Source organism: Somniosus microcephalus, chromosome 15 (assembly GCF_052327205.1).
Source record: "Somniosus microcephalus isolate GS21.2 chromosome 15, FLI_Smic_1.0, whole genome shotgun sequence".
In the NCBI taxonomy this organism is placed as follows: Eukaryota; Metazoa; Chordata; class Chondrichthyes; order Squaliformes; family Somniosidae; genus Somniosus; species Somniosus microcephalus.
In genome coordinates, this window is record NC_141001.1 from 42107838 (window position 1) to 42127459 (window position 19622).

Consider the following 19622-nt stretch of genomic DNA (forward strand, 5'->3'; position numbering starts at 1 on the left):
AGTACCTGCTAACTAGGGGTATTGCCACAAGCAGGACCACCAGTTACAACCCCCGGGGGAACGGACAGGTGGAAAGAGAAAATGCGACAGTTTGGAAGGCCGTCCTGCTAGCCTTAAAGTCTAGGGGCCTTCCAACCTCCCGCTGGCAGGATGTGCTCCCCGATGCGCTCCACTCTATTCGGTCACTGCTCTGCACTGCCACTAACGCCACCCCTCATGAGAAAATGTTCGTCTTCCCAAGGAAGTCCACATCAGGGACATCGCTACCGCCATGGCTGACGTCCCCAGGGCCGGTCCTACTGAGAAGACACGTGAGGACCCATAAAACGGACCCCCTGGTCGAGAGGGTCGACCTCCTCCACGCCAACCCCCAGTATGCTTACATCGCATACCCGGACGGGCGGGAGGACACAGTCTCCATAAGAGACCTTGCACCCTCGGGGACCACAGTAACCCACTGCCCACTACCACCCCCCCCCCCCCCCACGATCCGATATCCAGCCCCAGCAGACGGCAGGCCTGGGCCCCGCGACCCGCTCGACATCTACGAGGACGACACGCCTGTGCCACAGCCTACGCTGGACTCGACGCCGGAAGCTTCACTACCCCTGCCGTCGCCACGCCGATCACAGCGGCAGACAAGACCTCTGGAGAGACTCCAATACACTAACTTTTAATACACTTCACCCCGCCGGACTCAATTTTAAACAAGGGGTGAATGTGGTAAACCACTGTTTGTATTCCTGTTTGTCCTGTTTGTATTCCACTGTGTACATGCCTGGACATGCCTCGGCTGACTCCTCCCAGAGGTCCTAGTATAAAGGTGACTGCTCCCCAGCCCTTGGTATCCTGGACCGGTCGACCACTCGAGGCAGACCTCCATTCTGTTGTTGATAAAAGCCTTTAGTTACTCTTCTAACTCTCAGTCTTTTATGAGTAATTGATAGCGCATCACTTGGTGAGACCACACCTTGAGTATTGTGTGCAGTTTTGGTTGCCTTATCTGAGGAAGGATGTTCTTGCCATGGAAGGAGTGCAGCGAAGATTCACCAGGCTGATACCTGGGATGGCAGGAATGACGTATGAGGAGAGATTGGGTCGATTGGGCTTGTACTCGCTGGAGTTTAGAAGAATGAGAGGGGATCTCATTGAAACTTATAAAATTCTAACAGGACTAGACAGACTAGATGCAGGAAGGATGTTCCCGATGGTCGGGGAGTCCAGAACCAGGGGTCACAGTCTAAGGATAAGGGGTAAGCCATTTAGGACAGAGATGAGGAGGAATTTCTTCACCCAGAGAGTGGTGAACCTGTGGAATTCTCTACCAAAGAAGGCAGTAGAGGCCAATTCATTAAATATATTCAAGAAGGAGTTAGATATATTTCTTAAGGCTAAAGGGATCAAGGGATATGGAGAGAAAGCAGGGACCGGGTACTGAATTTGGATGATCAGCCATGATCTCATTGAATGGCGGAGCAGGCTCGAGGGGCCGAATGGCTTACTCCTGCTCCTATCTTCTATGTTATAGACCAGAAAGACCAGAGTCCAATCTCTGTATTGAGATAGCTGATCTCAGTCAGAAGAGCAGTTAGGGGTACTACAGTTAGTTTCAGCATCCCTCAGCAAGTATGGGAATATCAGCTAAGGGTGCGGCTCCTGATCATTCAACAGTGCATCCTGCTGGAATGTGTACATGTGGGGGCCAGCTGAGAACATGATCAAGCTTGGCTGTGATGCCTCCAATAACGAAATATCCTTAACAACTAAGGCTCACAGATAAAGAATGGAAACTTGAGCAAGGAACTGAAGGGCTGGTGGTGTCTGTGGAGCTGTACCCCAGTTGGAATAAATGTCTGAACAAGAGGAGGAAAGAGAGAAATTTAGTTGGAGGCCATTATCTGCTTTTGCTGTGTCCTCCTAAAGGCATCAATTCTAATAGTTCCACAGATGCCGGTGCTCTCCAGTACCTCACCCAAGTGGCCATTCTTCTTGTTTCAGCCCAGATAGTAAGTGTCACTGGATTCATCTACTGGTGGGCAAGCCCAGCTGAACCTGACCCGTTCTCAGTCGATGTTCAGGCAGGTGTACTCTCAGTAGGAATCATTGGATAGCATTCAAGAGGAGGAACTCTGGCTGGATTTATTTTTCCCCTATCTGTGAACTCAGTGGAGTTAACTTTCTGGTCTGTAGGGGCCAGCTACTCACTTCCTTAATCAACTGAACCATTTGAGGGGAGCATTCATTTTCTCAAGCCACTTTCACCGTCCCATGCTTTGGACCCAAGCCTGAGCACCAGAACTCCTGCTTGTGGCCATTTCTTTGAAAACTTTAATCTACAATTCTTGCACTTGTTGATGATCTGTTCTATAAATCAAATTAATGCCTTGATTATGCTACAGATATAGAGTCAAAAGTATCATTATGTACTACACTTCTCTGACACAGCATCTCCAGTATAACTCTGATGTTGCAGTGACACTGTTTGGGAAAGGTAAAGAAGAAAGGAAACAACTTGCATATAGCGACTTTCATGACCTAAGGACTTTTAAAGTGTAGTCACTGTTGTAATGTAGAAAACACAGCAGCCAATTTGCACACAGCAAGGTCCCACAAACAGCAATGTGATAATGAACTAGATAATCTGTTTTGGGTGTTGGTTGAGGGATACATATTGGCCAGGATACCGGTAGACCTCCCCTGCTCTTCTTCAAAATAGTGCCATACGATCTTTTACATCCACCTGAGAGGGCAAACTGGGCCCTCGGTTTAATGTTTCATCTGAAAAATGACACCTCCGACAGTGCAGCACTCCCTCAGTAGCTCACTGGAGTGTCAGCCTAGATTTTGTGATCAACTCTCTAGAGTGGGGTTCGAACCCACAGCCTTCTGACTCGAAGGCGAGAGTGCTACCAATGAGCCACGGCTGACGCAGATAATCTCGTACCCCCCACCAGTAATACGCCTGTGCACTGCAGCTGCCACAGCTTTGATCTGTGCTGTGCTAGTTGATCTTGTCTGGAGTAACACTGGTGACTAATACAATTATTCTTTGTGCCCTAGACCAGGGAAGGGAAAATAAGCCTTGGTTCCCACCTCCTGATTGTATTCAGTGACTCTTGCTGGAAAGTGTGTGTGTAGTCATCTGGTGAGAACAGGGCTTAGATATGATGTCCTGTAAGATTAAATACTCTGCTGGTACTCACTATCCAGGCTCACAAATGAAGAAAAGTCATCTGAGCAAAGTACCAGAGTGTAACTGATGGAACCGTACACACCAGGACAAGTCAGCACCATCGGGAAGGGGGCGAGGATTTAAAAATGTCAATTTCTAGTTGTTAAAATAGTTCATATTTCGAAGAAGCATGATCATGGAAGGATCGTTTTGCCTCTGGCTGCAACTAAAACTCTTCTTCACTGTTGCTTTCACGAAGCTGCATAAATAACTTTCTCTCATTAGATCTTGTGTTTCTTTCACCAGGAAAGCTGTGTTTGACCTTGAGTGTTTGAATATTGGATTTCCACCTCCAGCTTGACAAGTAGATTCAGTGATTCCACAATTTGCAGATGATCTATTACAGGTTCAGTTGTGTAAGCAGCCACAGGATAGTAGTTATATTTTTTTTCTCACCTGGACAGTTCTCAGTCTTAGCTGGGTCATCTGAGGGGAGGAGCAGAAGGCGAGGCTCCCTGGGTGGGGGAATGGGCTGATCAAAGTGAAACTCCTGGGGATAATGGACAGGAGCAATGCACTGATGTATCTTTTGACGTGCAGTTCACAAGTGGCATTGACAGATTAGCTGACCATTCTTATGAACAGACAAGAGTGAGTGCTGTAGATTTTAAAAGCAGTATTTGTGCAGAGTTGACCTACTTGACTTAAGGTGTTGTGTCTTTTTGGACAGCAATATCTTGAGAGATTGATGGAAATGGTCTCATCTCTGAGCTGGTCAACGACTTACTAGAACTTCATTAAATGATCTCGCCAATGATTTAATATTCCAAGCATGTAATGTTTACGGATCGAGATGATGGAATACTTGGTTGCACATGATGGTTCCTGAACTAGGAGGATTATGGAAATGTCATGTCAACAGCGACTAATGTCACAGTAGATCAATATTCTGGAGACTATTTTTCGTGTCTCTTCCTCCTTCACTTTTACTCGCCAATAACCTGCTCACTGGTGCCCAATTTGGATTCCGCCAAAACCACTGTGCTCCCGACCTCATTACAGCCTTAGTCCCAAATATGGACAAAGGAGCTGAATTCCAGAGGTGAGGTGAGAGTGACTGCCCTTGACATCAAGGCAACATTTGACTGAGTGTGGCATGAAGGAGCCCTAGTAAAACTGAAGTCAATGGGAATTGGGGGGGGGGGGGAAACTCTCTACTGGCTGGAGTCATACCTAGCACAAAGGAAGATGGTTGTGGTGATTGACTGGTCAATCATCACAGCCCCAGGACATCGCTGCAGGAGTTCCTCAGGGCAGTGTCCTAGGCTCAACCATCTTCAGCTGCTTCATCAATGACCTTCCCTCCAACATAAGGTCAAAAATGGGGATATTCACTGATGACTGCACAGTGTTCAGTGCCATTCACAACTCCTCAGATAATGAAGCAGTCCATGCCCATATGCAACAAGACCTGGATGACATTCAGGCTTGGGCCGATAAGTGGCAGGTAATATTTGCGCCATAGAAGTGCCAGGCAATGACTATCTCCAACAAGCGAGAGTCTAACCACCGCCCCTTGAATTCAGTGGCATTACCATCGCCGAATCCCCCACCATCAACATCCTGGGGGTCACCATTGACCAGAAACTTAACTGGACCAGCAACAAGAGCACGTCAGAGACTAAGTATTCTGCGGCATGTGTTTCACCCCCTGACTCCCCAAAGCCTTTCTACCATCTACAAGGCACAAGTAAGGAGTGTGATGGCATAATCTCCACTTGCCTGGATGAGTGCAGCTCCAACAACACTCAAGAAGCTCGACACCATCCAGGACAAAGCAGCCCGTTTGATTGGTACCCCATCTACCACCTTAAACATTCACTCCCTCCACCACCGGTGTACCATGGCTGCAGTGTGTACCATCTACAAGATGCACAGCAGCACCTCCCAAACCCGCGACCTCTTCCACCTCGAAGGACAAGGCCAGCAGGCACATGGGAACACCACCACCTCCAAGTTCCCCTCCAAGTCACACACCACCCTGACTTAGAAGTATATCGCCAATCCTTCATCGTCGCTCGGCCAAAATCCTGGAACTCTCTACCTAACAGCACTGTGGGAGTACCTTCACCACATGGACTGCAGCGGTTCAAGAAGGTGGTCCAGGGCAATTGGGGATGGGCAATAAATGCTGGCTTTGCCAGCGATGCCCACATCCCATAAACACTTTTTTTAATTGTTAAAGGCAAATTGTGTTTCACTAACTTGATTGAGTTCTTTAAAGTAACAGAGTTGATGAGGAAAGTGCAGTTGATGTTGTGTATATGGACTTTCAAGAGGTGTTTGACAAAGTACCACATAATAGACTTGTTAGCAAAATTAAAGCCCATGGCAGCATGGATACAAAATTGGCTAAGGGGCAGAGAGCAGTAGTGAATGGTTGTTTTTCAGACGAGAGGGAAGTATACAGTGGTGTTCCCCAGGGGTCGGTATTAAGACCACTGCTGTGTTTGATTATATTGATGACCTGGACTTGGGTATATAGGGCATAATTTCAAAGTTTGTAGATGATCCGAAACTCGGAAATGTCAAACAATGAGGAGGACAGTAACAGACTTCAGGAGGACATAGATTGGTGAATTGGGCAGACACATGGCAGAGAAGTGTGAAGTGATCCATTTTGGTAGGAAGAATGGGGAGAGGCAGTATGAACTAAATGGTACAATTTTAAAGGGGGTGCAGGAACAGAAGACCTGGAGTGTATGTATACAAATCTTTGAAGGTGCCAGGACAAATTGAGAAGGCTCTTAAACCATAGGGGATCCTTGTCATTATTAATAGAGGGATCCTTGTCATTATTAATAGAGGAATAGAGTACAAAAGCAAGGAAGTTATACTAAATCTTTATAAAACACTGGTTAAGCTGGAGAATTGTGTTCAATTTGAGCACTGCACTTCAGGAAGGATGTCAAGGCCTTGGAGAGGGCGCAGAAGAGATTTACTAGAATGGTACCAGGGATGAGGGACTTCAGTTATCTGGAGAAGCTGGGGTCGTTCTCCTTAGGATAGAGAAGGATAAGAGGAGATTTGATAGAGGTATTATATGAATGGTTTTGATAGAGTAAATAAGGCGCGTCGGTAACTAGAGGACACAGATGATTGGTAAAAGAACCAGAGGCAATATGAGCAAAAAAAAATTTACACAAGAGTTGTTGTGATCTGGAATCCACTGCCTGAAAGGGTGGTGGAAGAAGATTCAATAGTAACATTCAAAAGAGAATTAGATAAATACTTGAAGGAAAAAAAATTACAGGGAAATGGGAAAAGAACAGGGGAGTGGAATTAATTGGATAGCTCTTCCAAAGAGGCACGAATGGCCGCCTGTGCTGTATCATTCTGTGATTCTATGGTCATCCTGCAGTACTTTGCCCAGGTGGCCAGTATTCATGTGCGGGCCTTGCCTTGATAATATCAAGATATCATCTGTGGACAGCATCACAGCTGAACCCAATCCTGACTGACTTCCTTGCACAACTGCAACCCTGGTTGAGATCAGATAATACAAACAGGGGATTGGACCTGGTACCTACATGGTCTGTTTGGCTCGACTACACTGCACCAGATTTATGCTGTGGTACCAGGAAGAAACATCGCAGAACCTTTCATAAAGATTTAAATGGGTTGGTTCGAGTCAATGATGGATTGGGCTAACCAAATTAGTGACAATACTGTAGAGGAGGAATTCCTAGAGTGTATACGGGATGGTTTCCTGGACCAATATGTCGAGGAACCAACTAGAGATCAGGCCATCTTAGACTGGGTATTATGTAATGAGAGAGGATTAATTAGAAATCTTGTTGTGTGAGGCCCCTTGGGGAGGAGCGATCATATGATAGAATTCTTCATTAAAATGGAGAGTGAAGTAGTTGACTCAGACTAGGGTCCTAAATTTAAATAAAGGAAACTACGATGGTATGAGGCACGAGTTGGCTAGGATGGATTGGGGAACGTTACTTAAAGGGTTGACGGTGGATAGACAATGGCAAACATTTAAAGATCGCATGGATGAACTACAGAATTTGTTCATCCCTGTTTGGCATAAAAATAAAACAAAAAAGGTGACTCAACCATGGCTAACAAGGGAAATTAGGGATAGCATAAGATCCAAGGAGAGGACATATAATTTGGCCAGAAAAAGCAGCAAACCTGAGGATTGGGAGCAGTTTAGGATTCAGCAAAGGAGCACAAAGGGATTAATTAAGAGGGGGAAATAGATTATGAGAGTAAGCTTGCAGGGAACATAAAAACTGACTGTAAAAGCTTCTATAGATATGTGGAGAGAAAAAGATTGGTGAAGTCAAGCGTAGGTCCCTTGCAGTCAGAATCAGGGGGAATTATAATGGGGAACAAAGAAATGGCTGACCAATTAAATACATACTTTGGTTCTGTCTTCACAAAGGAGGACACAAATAACCTCCCAGAGATGTCGGGGAACATAGGGTCTAATGAGAGGGAGGAATTGAATGAAATCAATATTTGTAGGGAAATGGTGTTCGGGAAATTGACGGGATTGAAGGCCAATAAATCCCCAGGGCCTGATAATCCACATCCTAGGATACTTAAGGAAGTGGCCCTAGAAATAGTAGATGCATTGCTGGTCATCTTCCAAAATTCTATAGACTCTGGAACAGTTCCCGTGGATTGGAGGATAGCTAATGTAACCCCACTATTTAAAAAAGGTGGTAGAGAGATTACGGGGAATTATAGACCGGTAAGTCTGACATCGGTAGTGGGGAAAATGCTAGAGTCCATTATAAAAGATGTAATAGCAGAGCACTTGGGTAAATCATGCTTGAATAATCTACTGGAATTTTTTTAGGATGTAACTGGTAGAATAGATGAGGGAAAACCAGTGGATGTGGTGTATTTGGACTTTCAGAAGGCTTTCGATAAGGTCCCGCATAAAAGATTAGCGTGTAAAGTTAAAGCACATGGGATTGGGGGTAAGGTACTGTCTTGGATAGAGAACTGGTTGGCAGACAGGAAGCAAAGAGTTGGAATCAGTGGGTCTTTTTCCACGTCGCAGGCAGTGACTAGTGGGGTACTGCAGGGATCGGTGCTAGGACCCCAGCTATTCACAAAATATATAAATGATCTAGTCGAGTGAACTAGATGTAATATCTCCAAGTTTGCAGACGACACAAAGCTGGGTGGGCGTGTGTGCTGTGAGTTAGATGCAGAGAAACTCCAGTATGATTTGGACAAGTTGGGTGATTGTGCAGATGCATGGCAAATGCAATATAATGTGGATAAATGCAAAGTTATCCACTTCGGTGGCACAAACAGGAAGACAGATTATTATCTGAACGGCAATAAATTGGGAAAAGAGGAAGTGCAACAAGACCTGGGTGTCCTTGTGCACCAGTCGCTGAAGGTAAGCATGCAGGTGCAGCAGGCGGTTAAGAAGGCAAATGGTAGTTGGCCTTCATAGTGAGAGGATTTGAGTACAGGAGCAAGGATGTCTTGCTGCAGTTGCACAGGGCCTTGGTGAGACCACACCTTGAGTATTGCGTGCAGTTTTGGTCACCTTATCTGAGGAAGGATGTTCTTGCCATGGAGCGAGTGCAGTGAAGATTCACCAGACTGATACCTGGGATGGCTGGAATGACGTATGAGGAGAGATTGGGTCGATTAGGCTTATATTCGCTAGAGTTTAGAAGAATGAGAGGGGATCTCATTGAAACTTATAAAATTCTAACAGGACTAGACAGACTAGATGCAGGAAGGATGTTCCCGATGGCGGGGGAGTCCAGAACCAGGGGTCACAGTCTAAGGATAATGGGTAAGCCATTTAGGACTGAGATGAGGAATTTCTTCACCCAGAGAGTGGTGAACCTGTGGAATTCTCTACCACACAAGGCAGTTGAGGCCAATTCATTAAATATATTCAAGAAGGAGTTAGATATATTTCTTAAGGCTAAAGAAATCAAGGGATATGAGGATAAAGCAGGGACAGGGTACTGAATTTGGATGATCAGCCATGATCTCATTAAATGGCGGAACAGGCTCGAGGGGCTGAATGGCCTACTCCTGCTCCTATCTTCTATGTTTCTATGAGTGGTTTGATTTCTGTGGAAAGAGGAAGCTCTGACAAAATGGTCTTTTTTCACTGCGTGCTTTCCTTATGCTATTGATCAGAGTGAGTTCTAAATCCTAAAGTTAGTGTTGTTTATTTTCTTCAAGGGGTTTCCAACTCACAATACCGAGGGCAAGGAACTCAGCAAGGGACAGACCAAGAAACTTAGGAAACTTTACGAAACTCAGGAGGAGCTGTATAACGAGTATGTGCGGACGCTGCAAAATAGCAGCACCAACTAAATGCATTACAATGACTCTGTGTATCTAAGAATGGAAAGAAGAAGCACAAAAAATGACCGGGATTGAAGAAAGACAATGAAAAGTCTGTTTATATTCTGTGAACAAATGAACATTTTTTTACTTTTGACCATGAGAAGTGCTATGAGAAACCAACTAATGGAAGCAAATAAAATTGAGCGACTGCATGGTTGACATTGCTCTTGTTTAATGAAAAATTTAAATTGATGTGATGAGAGACTGGATGGCATAGCAGTTGCCTTTCACATTTAGGACCTGGATTCAAAACCATCCTAGGTTGATGGTATGGAAGTCTCCTCTGTGTAGCCATGATGAGTTTTGGGCACTCTAAGTACAATTCAATTCAGTCCCTAGTAACAGGTCCTCATTTGACTGTAATTGCCAATATCACTTAGGCCACAGGATGGCTGGTGTGGGGATGTGGTAAACTGCCATACAGGTGCTCTTAAAAATTGGGACTGAATAGAAGGAGCATTGCTGCATTTAACCAAGCTATAGATGACCCAGGAGGGAGGGAGTCGGACAGTGTACATGAAATGCAAATTCTCAGCACCAACATCCTTCAACTTAATCATTACAAAATTTACAAAAATACAGTTTTTGGCTCTTTGCCAGTTCCTGGTCATGTTATTGAATGGAGCACTTTGAGGGAGAACTTGCTGATTGCTTGATATTTTCCCTCTTCCCTTTTAATAGGCAAGATGATAAATCTGTTTTTATCCACCAATTATGTACTTTGTCATTTTAACTAATGCTCCTTTGATGAATAAATTAAGCTTTGGGAGTTGATGTGAGTTCTTTGTCTGAAAATGTGGTAATTGTATCACTTTGAAAGTGTTTTATCTGTTAGCCTACATTGAAAAGTGGTGATCTCCACACAGCAGATGACCCCTCACAGGGCCACCTCTGTTATGTTTGGACTTCTGTTGATGCTTTTCTTTGCCCAACACAAAAGCCAGCATTCATAAGAAGCCCACGTTTCCTGTGTACTGAGGTTAAACTTTGTATGCAAAGTTATGTGGGATGGTGGGCCCTGGCCAAACAATAGATTTGTTTATTATCGCTGGAATACACATGGAAACTCTTACGTTCCCACTTCAGGAGAATATTGGTATCAGCCATGTCAGTCACTTTCATAAACCTGTTTGGTAATTTAGTATTTTTATTTACTGATAGTTACTTACAGAACCAGTCAGCAACAAGTTGTTGAACTTAGTCCAAATAACAGCAGTTTTGACCAGGTTAGTGAAAGGCTTCAACAGACAAATCCATCAGTTAAGTTCCTTTGATTGTTTATTGTTTTTTAGAAAGATCGAGAAAGAAAGCCAAACACTTCTCAAAATAAGAGTAGCTACCTGATCCCTACAGGCTGTCGGCATTCTACCTACACTGCTGTACCTTGCCTCAGCAGCTGGGGCAAACCAGCAACTAACTGGTTCATCAAAAGGGTTTGATTTTTGTATCCATAAACCTTTTTGAAATACAGAGCAGGATTTTAAACTTGGAGGCAGGTAGGGAGCGGGCTGGATTGCGGTTGGGAAACCCAGGAGTACAGGTTTGAAGGTAGGGCCTGATTAACTTTTTTTCCCCCCTCTGTTTCCCGCCTGCAGCACCAGGCCACAGCCGGGGAGCAGAGAGGAGGGATCGGGGGCAGAGGTTGGAGGGGGGGGTCGAAAGGCCGGGATCGGAGGGGGGGGTGTGGGTCAGAGATCGGAGGGGGGGGTGTGGGTCAGAGATCGGAGGGGGGGTCGGAAGGCTGGGGTCAGAGATCGGGGGTGAGGGGTTGGAAGGCCAGGATCGGAGGGGTGTCGGAAGGCTGGGATCAAAGGGGGGGGGGGGTTAGGAAGGCCAGGATCGGAGGGGGTCAGAGATCGTGTTAGAGGGGGTCAGAAGGCTGGGATCGGGGGGGGCGGTCGGAAGGCTGGGATGGGGGGGGTGTCCGCCGGGGTTGGAGATCGGTTGGGGGGAGGGGCACGAAGAGTAGAGGTGGGGTCGGCGGTCCGGCGATTGGAGGTCTCTAGGTGAGTTGAGGGTTCATCCGGTTGCAGGGGGTTGGTGAGACAGGGGCACTGGATCCAGCAAGTAACTGGACAGGCCCTTCACTCCTGCGGTCCTCGCCTTCATTTAGCTGCTAGATTTCCCCAAGGCCCGGTGGTTAAATTTAAAATGAAGATTCAAAATGAGGCATGCAACCTTATTAAAATATTTAAAGTGCCAACCCGCCTCCTGGGAGCGAGTTGGCCGCCCGCACCCCCGTCCCGTCTCTGTTGAAACTGGAAGTGGGTGGGTCAGCGTCAGGATTCAGATTTCTACCACTTTAACCACCCACCCGACATAAACCCACCTGTTTTTTGGGGTTAAAATTCCCCTCACAGTCTCTCACCTTTGGAAAATTAGTCTGCAAAGACACAGGCATGTTAATCGAACCATGAGCAGCAAACTATTAACACAAAAGCATATCTGGCAATCTGCAGTGTTTGACAGCTATTGTCTGGGTAGGGCTCCCTGATTAGATTATGTTGTTGATTAATAGATCAATGATGCATGTCAAACTGCTCATACCTCAGTGGACTGAAAGTTTCTCTTTCTAAGCAAGGCGGGGGGGAATAAAGCTTCCATTCTACCGTTCTGGCCTTAATCATTCATATTTCCTCAAATGTAATTAGTAACATCAGGGAAAAAAATGGGACTTAAAAGTAGCTCTATTCTCTTGGCTATGAGCCATTGAAGACCTGGTTCAGACAGTTTAGCATATTCTATCTAGCCAGGCTGAACTGAGTGTAACCAAATTTGAAATGGCTATAAATCTTGCCAGCTATAAAATCCCATAAAGAAATATTGAAACGTGGATCTTTAATGACTTGAAACATGATCGATCGCCAAGCTGTCACAACTTTCCCTTGCCCATTTTAAATTTAATTTTGACCTGTTTTCTCACCTCCATCCGTTAAGATGCCAATCCTTGCTGGGATAAATCATCAATTAACTTAGCTAATTCTACCCTTACCTAATATCCACACACTCACTTTCCAGATCAATAGTCAGAATTCTGGTTGATTCCCCCCCCTAACCAAGATCAACTATAGCTCCTAAATCTGCTCCAGCTGAGATCTGCTGCAGTAGTTTAAAGCTGCCTCTGAAATGGCCCTTAAGAACAGGCTGAACTCCAGGGTTCACCCAATCAAAGGCAGTTACAGGGCTCATGTCAGGTACCCTCTAACAGGCTTCCTCTGAAAGCCCCTCCTATGGAGATGACTCCTAGAAAAGTTCATTGTGAGGCAAGACAATTTGCACCTGTTCCACTCACAGATTGCCATAGCAAAACTCTACTTCCCTAAGCACCTTACGAGAAGGGGTATAAAAATAATGTCTCTTTTTCTTTATGTTTCTCCACCAGTTAAGGTTAATCCCGGAGGGAGAAAAAGAGGTATTGAGCAGGTAAGGCTATTTAAACTATACTACAGTCACACCTCTCTTTCCCCCCCCCCCCCCCAGCATTTAAATTCATTCATTAAATAAATCTGGAATAAAAAGCTCATATCAGTAATGGTAACCAGGAAACTACCGGATTGTCATAAAAACCCATCTGGTTCAATACTGTCCTTTAGGGAAAGAAATCTGTCCTTAACCGCTCTGGCCTATATGTGATTCCAGACCCACAGCAATGTGGTTGACTCTTAACTGCCTTCTGAAATGACCTAGCAAGCCACTCAGTTGTATCAAACCCCTACGAAAAATAATAAAACCGGATGGACCACCCGTCATCGACCTAGGTACCGGATTCTGACATGACAAAGGCACACCCAGCCCAGTCGACCCTGCAAAGAAGTCCTCACTAACATCTGGGGACTTGTGCCAAAATTGGGAGAGCTGTCTCACAGACTTGTCAAGCAACAGCCTGACCTAGTTATACTCACAGAATCATACCTTTCAGCCAATGTCCCAGACTCCTCCATCACCATCCCTCGGTGTGTCCTGTCCCAGCGGTATATAGGTGGGAGGGTGTGGCCTGGGAGTCTTCAACATTGACTCTGGACCCCATGAAGTCTCATGGCATTAGACCAAACATGGGCAAAGAAACCTGCTGATTACCACCTACCGCCCTCCCTCAGCTGATGAATCAGTGCTCCTCCAGATTGAACACCACTTGGAAGAAGCACTGTGGGTAGCAAGGGCATAGAATGTACTCTGGGTGGGGGGCTTCAATGTCCATCACCAAGACTGGCTCAGTAGCACCAATACTGACTGAGCTGGCCAAATCCTGAAGAATATATCTGCCAGACTGGGGTTTGCGGCAGATGGTGAGAGAACCAACCCGAGGGAAAAAACTACTTGGCCTAATCCTCACTAATCTACCTGTTGTAGTTGCATCTGTCCATGATAGTAGTGGTATGAGTGACCACCGCACAGTCCTTGTGGAGACGAAGTCCTGTCTTCACAGTGAGGACACTTTCCATCATGTTGTGTAGCACTACCACCGTGCTAAATGGGATCAGAACAGATCCTGCAGCTCAAAACTGGGCATCCATGAGGTGGTATGGGCCATCAGCACCACAATCTGTAACCTCATGACCCTGGTTCAATGAGGAGTGTAGAAGCACATGCCAGGAGCAGCACCAGGCATACCTAAAAATGAGGTGCCAACCTTGTGAAGCTATAACACAGGACATGCTAAACAGAAGCAGCATGCTATAGAGAGCTAAGCGATCCCACGAACCAACAGATCACATCAAAGCTCTGCAGTCCTGCCATATCCAGTTGTGAATGGTGGTGGACAATTAAACAACTAACGGGAGGAGGAGGCTCCATGAACATCCCCATCCTCAATGATGGTGGAGCCCAGCACGAGTGCAAAAGACAAGGATGAAGCATTTGCAACCATCTTCAGGCAGAAGTGCCAAGTGGATGATCCTTCTTGACTGCCATCTGAGGTTCCCCCCATCACAGAAGCCAGTCTTCAGCTAATTCGATTCATTCCATGTGATAGCAAGAAACTGCTGAGCGCACTGGATATAACAAAGGTTTTGGGCCGTGACAACATCCCGGCTGTAGTGCTAAAGACTTTTGCTCCAGAACTAGCCACGCCTCTAGCCAAGCTGTTCCAGTACAGCTGCAACACTGGCATCTACCTGACAAAGTGGAAAATTGCCCAGGTATGTACTGTCGCAAAAAGCAGGACAAATCCAGTCTGGCCAATCACTGCCCCAGCAGTCTACTCTCAATCATCAGCAAAGTGATGGAACGTCTCGTCGACAGTGCTATCAAGCGGCACTTACTCACCAATAACCTGCTCACCAATGCTCCGTTTGGGTTCCGCCAGGACCACTCGACTCCAGACCTCATTACAACTTTGGTACAAACATGGACAAAAACGCTTGACATCAAGGCTGAATTTGACCGTGTGTGGCATCAAGGAGCCCTAGTAAAATTGAAGTCAATGGGAATCAGGGGGAAAACTCTCCACTGGCTAGAGTCATACCTAGCACAAAGGTTGTGGTTGTGGGAGACCAATCATTTCAGCCCAGGACAGTGTCCAAGGCCCAACCATCTTCAGCTGCGTTATCAATGACCTTCCCTCCATCATAAGGTCACAAGTGGGGATGTTCGCTGATGACTGCACAATGTTCATTCCTATTCGCAACTCCTCAGATATTGAAACAATCCATGCCCACATGCAGCAAGACCTGGACAACATTCAGGCTTGGGCTGATAATTGGCAAGTAACATTCATGCCACACAAGTGCCAGACAATGACCATCTCCAACAAGAGAAAGTCTAACCACCTCCCCTTGACATTCAATGGTATTACCATCATTGAATCCCCCACCATTAACATACTGGGGGTCACCATTGATCAGAAACTTAACTGGACCAGCCACATAAATACTGTGGTTACAAGAGCAGGTCAGAGGCTGGCTAATCTGCAGCAAGCAACTCACCTCTTGACTCCACAAAGCCTTTCCACCATCTACAAGGCACAAGTCAGGAGTGTGATGGAATACTCTCCACTTGCCTGAATGAGTGTAGCTCCAACAACACTCAAGAAGCTCAACACCATCCAGGACAAAGCATCCACCTTGATTGGCACCCCATCCACCACTTTAAGCATTCACTCCCTCCACCACTGGCACACTGTGTCTGCAGTGTGTACCATCTTCAGCAACTCGCCAAGGCTTCTTCAACAGCACCTCCCAAACCTGCGATCTCTACCACCTAGAAGGACAAGGGCAGCAGGCGCATGGAAATACCGCCACCTTCAAGTTCCCCTCCAAGTCACACACCATCCTGACTTGGAAATATATCGCCCTTCCTTCATCGTCGCTGGGTCTAAGTCCTGGAACTCCCTACCTAACAGCACTGTGGGAGTAACTTCACCACACGGACTGCAGCGGTTCAAGGAGACCTTCTCAAGGGCAATTAAAGGCTGGGCAATAAATAACTGGCCTTGTCTGCGACGCCCACATCCCATGAATGATTAAAAAAATCTGATCTAATGCAAGTGTAGCTGTACTGGGATGAGCAGGGTTGTGAGCTGTAAGTGTTCAGATATTCAGAGGGAGATCAGTTACTTGTGTGTAAATTAACTTTATGACTTGTTTCTAACTTTGTCTGCAATCTGAATACCAGTGTTTCTAAATTAATTGTAACCTATGTTGCCCAGAAGGATACCATGTTAGCCTTTCACTAATCTTTGTCTTAATCAATCACTCTGACAAATGTATTGACAATCCAATGCTTCAAGCTTCCCCTTGAGGTGTTGTTTTTTCCCTGGGTAGAGTTCCTTGTGTGCTGGCAGCCTTCCAGTACCTCACTTAAGCCTGAACAGTGAGCAATGGCAGAGCATTGAATGGTAGCAGCATCACAGCTCCATCTGATCTTGTCCTCACCCCATCCAAGGTCAACACATGCATAAAGTGTCAGTTTGGCACAGTTGCTAGCTTGTCCAAGTCTGACAATTGTGGGTTCAAACCCTATTTCCGGACTTTAGCATATAATCCAGGCTGACTCTTCAATGCAGAGCTGAGGTGCTGTATTTCGGATGAGATATTAAACAGAGGTCTCAAGTTAAAGAAAGAACTTTCATTTATTTAGTGCCTTTCATGTTTTCAGGACAATCCAAAGAGCTTCAAAGTTAATGAAGTACTTTTGATGTGTAGTCATATTGTAATGCAGGGAAACAAAGCAGCCAATTTGCATACAGCAAGGTCCCAGAAACTGCATCAAGATAAATGACCAGATAATCTTTTAGTGATAACAACAGAAAACGCTGGAAACACTCAGCAGGCCAGGCAACATCCGTGGAGAGAGAAACGGAGTTAACGTTTCAGGTCGAAGACCCTTCGTCAGAACTGAGAAAAAAGCAGGAAATGAAACAGATGAAAAAGCAAGTTTGGGGGCTGGGAAATGGGGGAGGGGATGAAAGAACAAAAGGGAAGGTCTGAGAGGTGAAGAGACATTAAGAGATATTCAAGGCGAGACGAGATGGTAATAGGACAGGTAAAGAGACAAAGGATGGCTCTAGATGAAGGGTGAAATACGCTGGCAGAATGAAAGCTGCCATGTGGGAGGGAAAAAAGGAAAAGGCACAAACCAAAAGTGTGGATAAAAAATATATAAAAATATAATAGGGGCCGAGGTTATGATCTGAAATTGTTGAACTCGATATTGAGTCCGGAAGACTGTAAAGTGCCTAATCGGAAGATGAGGTGCTATTCCTCGAGCTAACGCTGAGCTTCCGTGGAACAATGCAAGAGGCCGCGGACGGTGAGGTCTGAGTGGGAATGGAGCAGTGAATTGAAATGCCAGGCGACCGGAAGCTCGGGGTCACCTTTACGGACTGAACGGAGGTGTTCCGCAAAGCGGTCACCCAATCTGCATTTGGTCTCCCCAATGTAGAGGAGGCCACATCGTGAGCAGCGAATACAGTATACTAGATTGCAAGAAGTACAAGTAAATCGCTGTTTCACCTGGAAGGGGTGTTTGGTGCCCCCTCCCCCATTTTCCAACCCCCAAACTTGCTTTTTCATCCATTTCATTTCCTGCTTTTTTCTCAGTTCTGACGAAGGGTCTTTGACCTGAAACGTTAACTCTGTTTCTCTCTCCATGGATGTTGCCTGGCCTGCTGAGTTTTTCCAGCGTTTTCTGTTGTTATTTCAGATTTCCAGCATCCACAGTATTTTGCTATCTTTTAGTGATGTTGGTTAAGACATAATGTTGGCCAGTACACTGGGAGAACTCCCCTGCTCTTTGAAAAGTGCCATGAGATCTTATATGCCCACCTGAGAGGGAAGATGGGGCCTCAGTATAATGTCTCGCCTGAAAGGCGGCACCTCCGACAATGCAGCACTCCCTCAGTACTGCACTGAGGTTGATATAAAAGATCCAACTGTATCATTTAAAAAAGAGCAATGGAGGACTCCTGCTGTCATTGGCAATGAAGTGCTTTGGGATGTCCTAAGAACATTAACAGTGCTATATAAATGAGAGTTCTTTCCTTACTTTCCATCAAGTCACTGGAAAGCAATGAGGAATGGGATTGCTAGCTGAATTGTTTTTCCCCAGCCCAGGAATCCAGAGGCCAATTGTAGCATCTTGACTGCTACCCCAGTGAAATTAGCACAGATCAGGGTAAGAACTAGATCTTCCCAGTCTATATGGAGTAGCGATTGTGTATATAAATGATGTATATAGGAAATAAAAATCGCCATTTTTTTCTCACGTGCATCATTGCCAGTCATACTTTACCAACCCTCTTCCCCAAAGTACACACACTTTTAACCTTCCAACTGTGGCACAGTGGGTAGCACTCTTGCCTCTAAGTCAGAAGGTTGTGGGTTCAAGTCCCACTCCAGAGACTTGAGTACATAATCTAGCCTGACACTTCAGTGCTGTACTGTTGGAGGTGTTATCTTTTAGATGAGACGTTAAACCAAGGCCCCGTTTCAGGTGGACGTAAAAGATTGCATGGCACTATTTTGAAGAAGAACGGGGAGTTCTGGCCAATATTTATCCCTCAACCAACATCACTAAAACAGATTATCTGGTCATTATCACAATGCTGTTTGTGGCACCTTGCTGTGTGCAAATTGGCTGCCGTGTTTCCTACATTACAACGGTGACTACACTTCAAAAGTACTTAATTGGCTGTAAAACGCTTTAAGATATCCTGAGGTTGTGAAAGGCGCTATATAAAGCAAGGGGAGACATTTCCTCCCTCCCCACTAGAAGAAATACAGTGGAGGTTTGAACATTGACAAAGCATCCCTCCCTCCTCAGCATGGTTTTGTTCACAGTTTCAACTTCCTCTCACATCTTGTCTCTTATTGGTGTATATAATTTATTCACTGCATTTTAGTGCTGTGCTACTGGGGGAAGCTTAATTGGACTGTTAACAACATGGTAGCCCCGATATTAACTGGGGGGTGGAGGGGTGTAGCAGCCGGGAAACCTGGAAGTGTAGAGAATTTTTTTTCTACATTTCTCAGCCTACAGCCAGCCAGATTGAGAGGCTGACTGGCTGTCAGGCGGGATGGCTTGCGCTGGAAAGTCACAGCCGGGGAGCAGCGAGGTGGGAGGATCGCGGGGGGCTGAAGAAATCACGTGTTGTGGGGGAGATCGCGAGAGGGTTGAAGAGATTACGGGTCAGGGGAAGATTGTGGGTCAGGGAAGATTGCGGGACGGAATCGTGGGTCAGGGAGATCGTGGGGGGGCTTTTGATCGTGGAGAGAGTTGGCGAATCGTGGGGAGGGAAGCCAATCACGGCAGGTTTGCTTGAGGGTCCGGGAGAAAGCACTCCGGCTCCTCCTGGCCCACAAGCAGTGCTGGAAAGGTACTTACCTGCTGGATCCGGCTGTTCTTGCCTCCCTTCAGTTGCCGGGATTCACAAGCCCTGTGACATGAATCAACTGAGTGGCCTGCGGGTGGCGCTGTCCAGGGAGAGTATAAATACTTGGGCACGGGCCCAGCTTGCACAGGACATTCTTAACAGGAACTAGTGAAGGATACAACTAGACCTCCATGTTGTAAAACAGTTGATTAAAGCTTTGTTTAACAC

At 46.0% G+C, this 19622-nt stretch overlaps 1 protein-coding gene across 7 annotated transcripts in view; it reads left to right on the forward strand.

Annotated features, from left to right (window-relative positions):
• The window catches only part of cars1 (cysteinyl-tRNA synthetase 1), a 124455-nt gene that overhangs the window by 101050 nt on the left and 3783 nt on the right, over window positions 1-19622 (forward strand). For 4 of the 7 annotated variants that reach the window (XM_086007676.1, XM_086007672.1, XM_086007675.1 and 1 more), the window contains one exon: window positions 9416-10357. In XM_086007676.1, coding sequence (XP_085863802.1) covers window positions 9416-9550 — 135 coding nt within the window. In that variant the 3' untranslated portion in view covers window positions 9551-10357. Of the gene's footprint in view, window positions 1-9415; window positions 10358-12965; window positions 13007-19622 lie in introns of those variants that run through there. The other 3 variants (XR_015080970.1, XM_086007673.1, XM_086007674.1) reach the window with 1 other exon arrangement.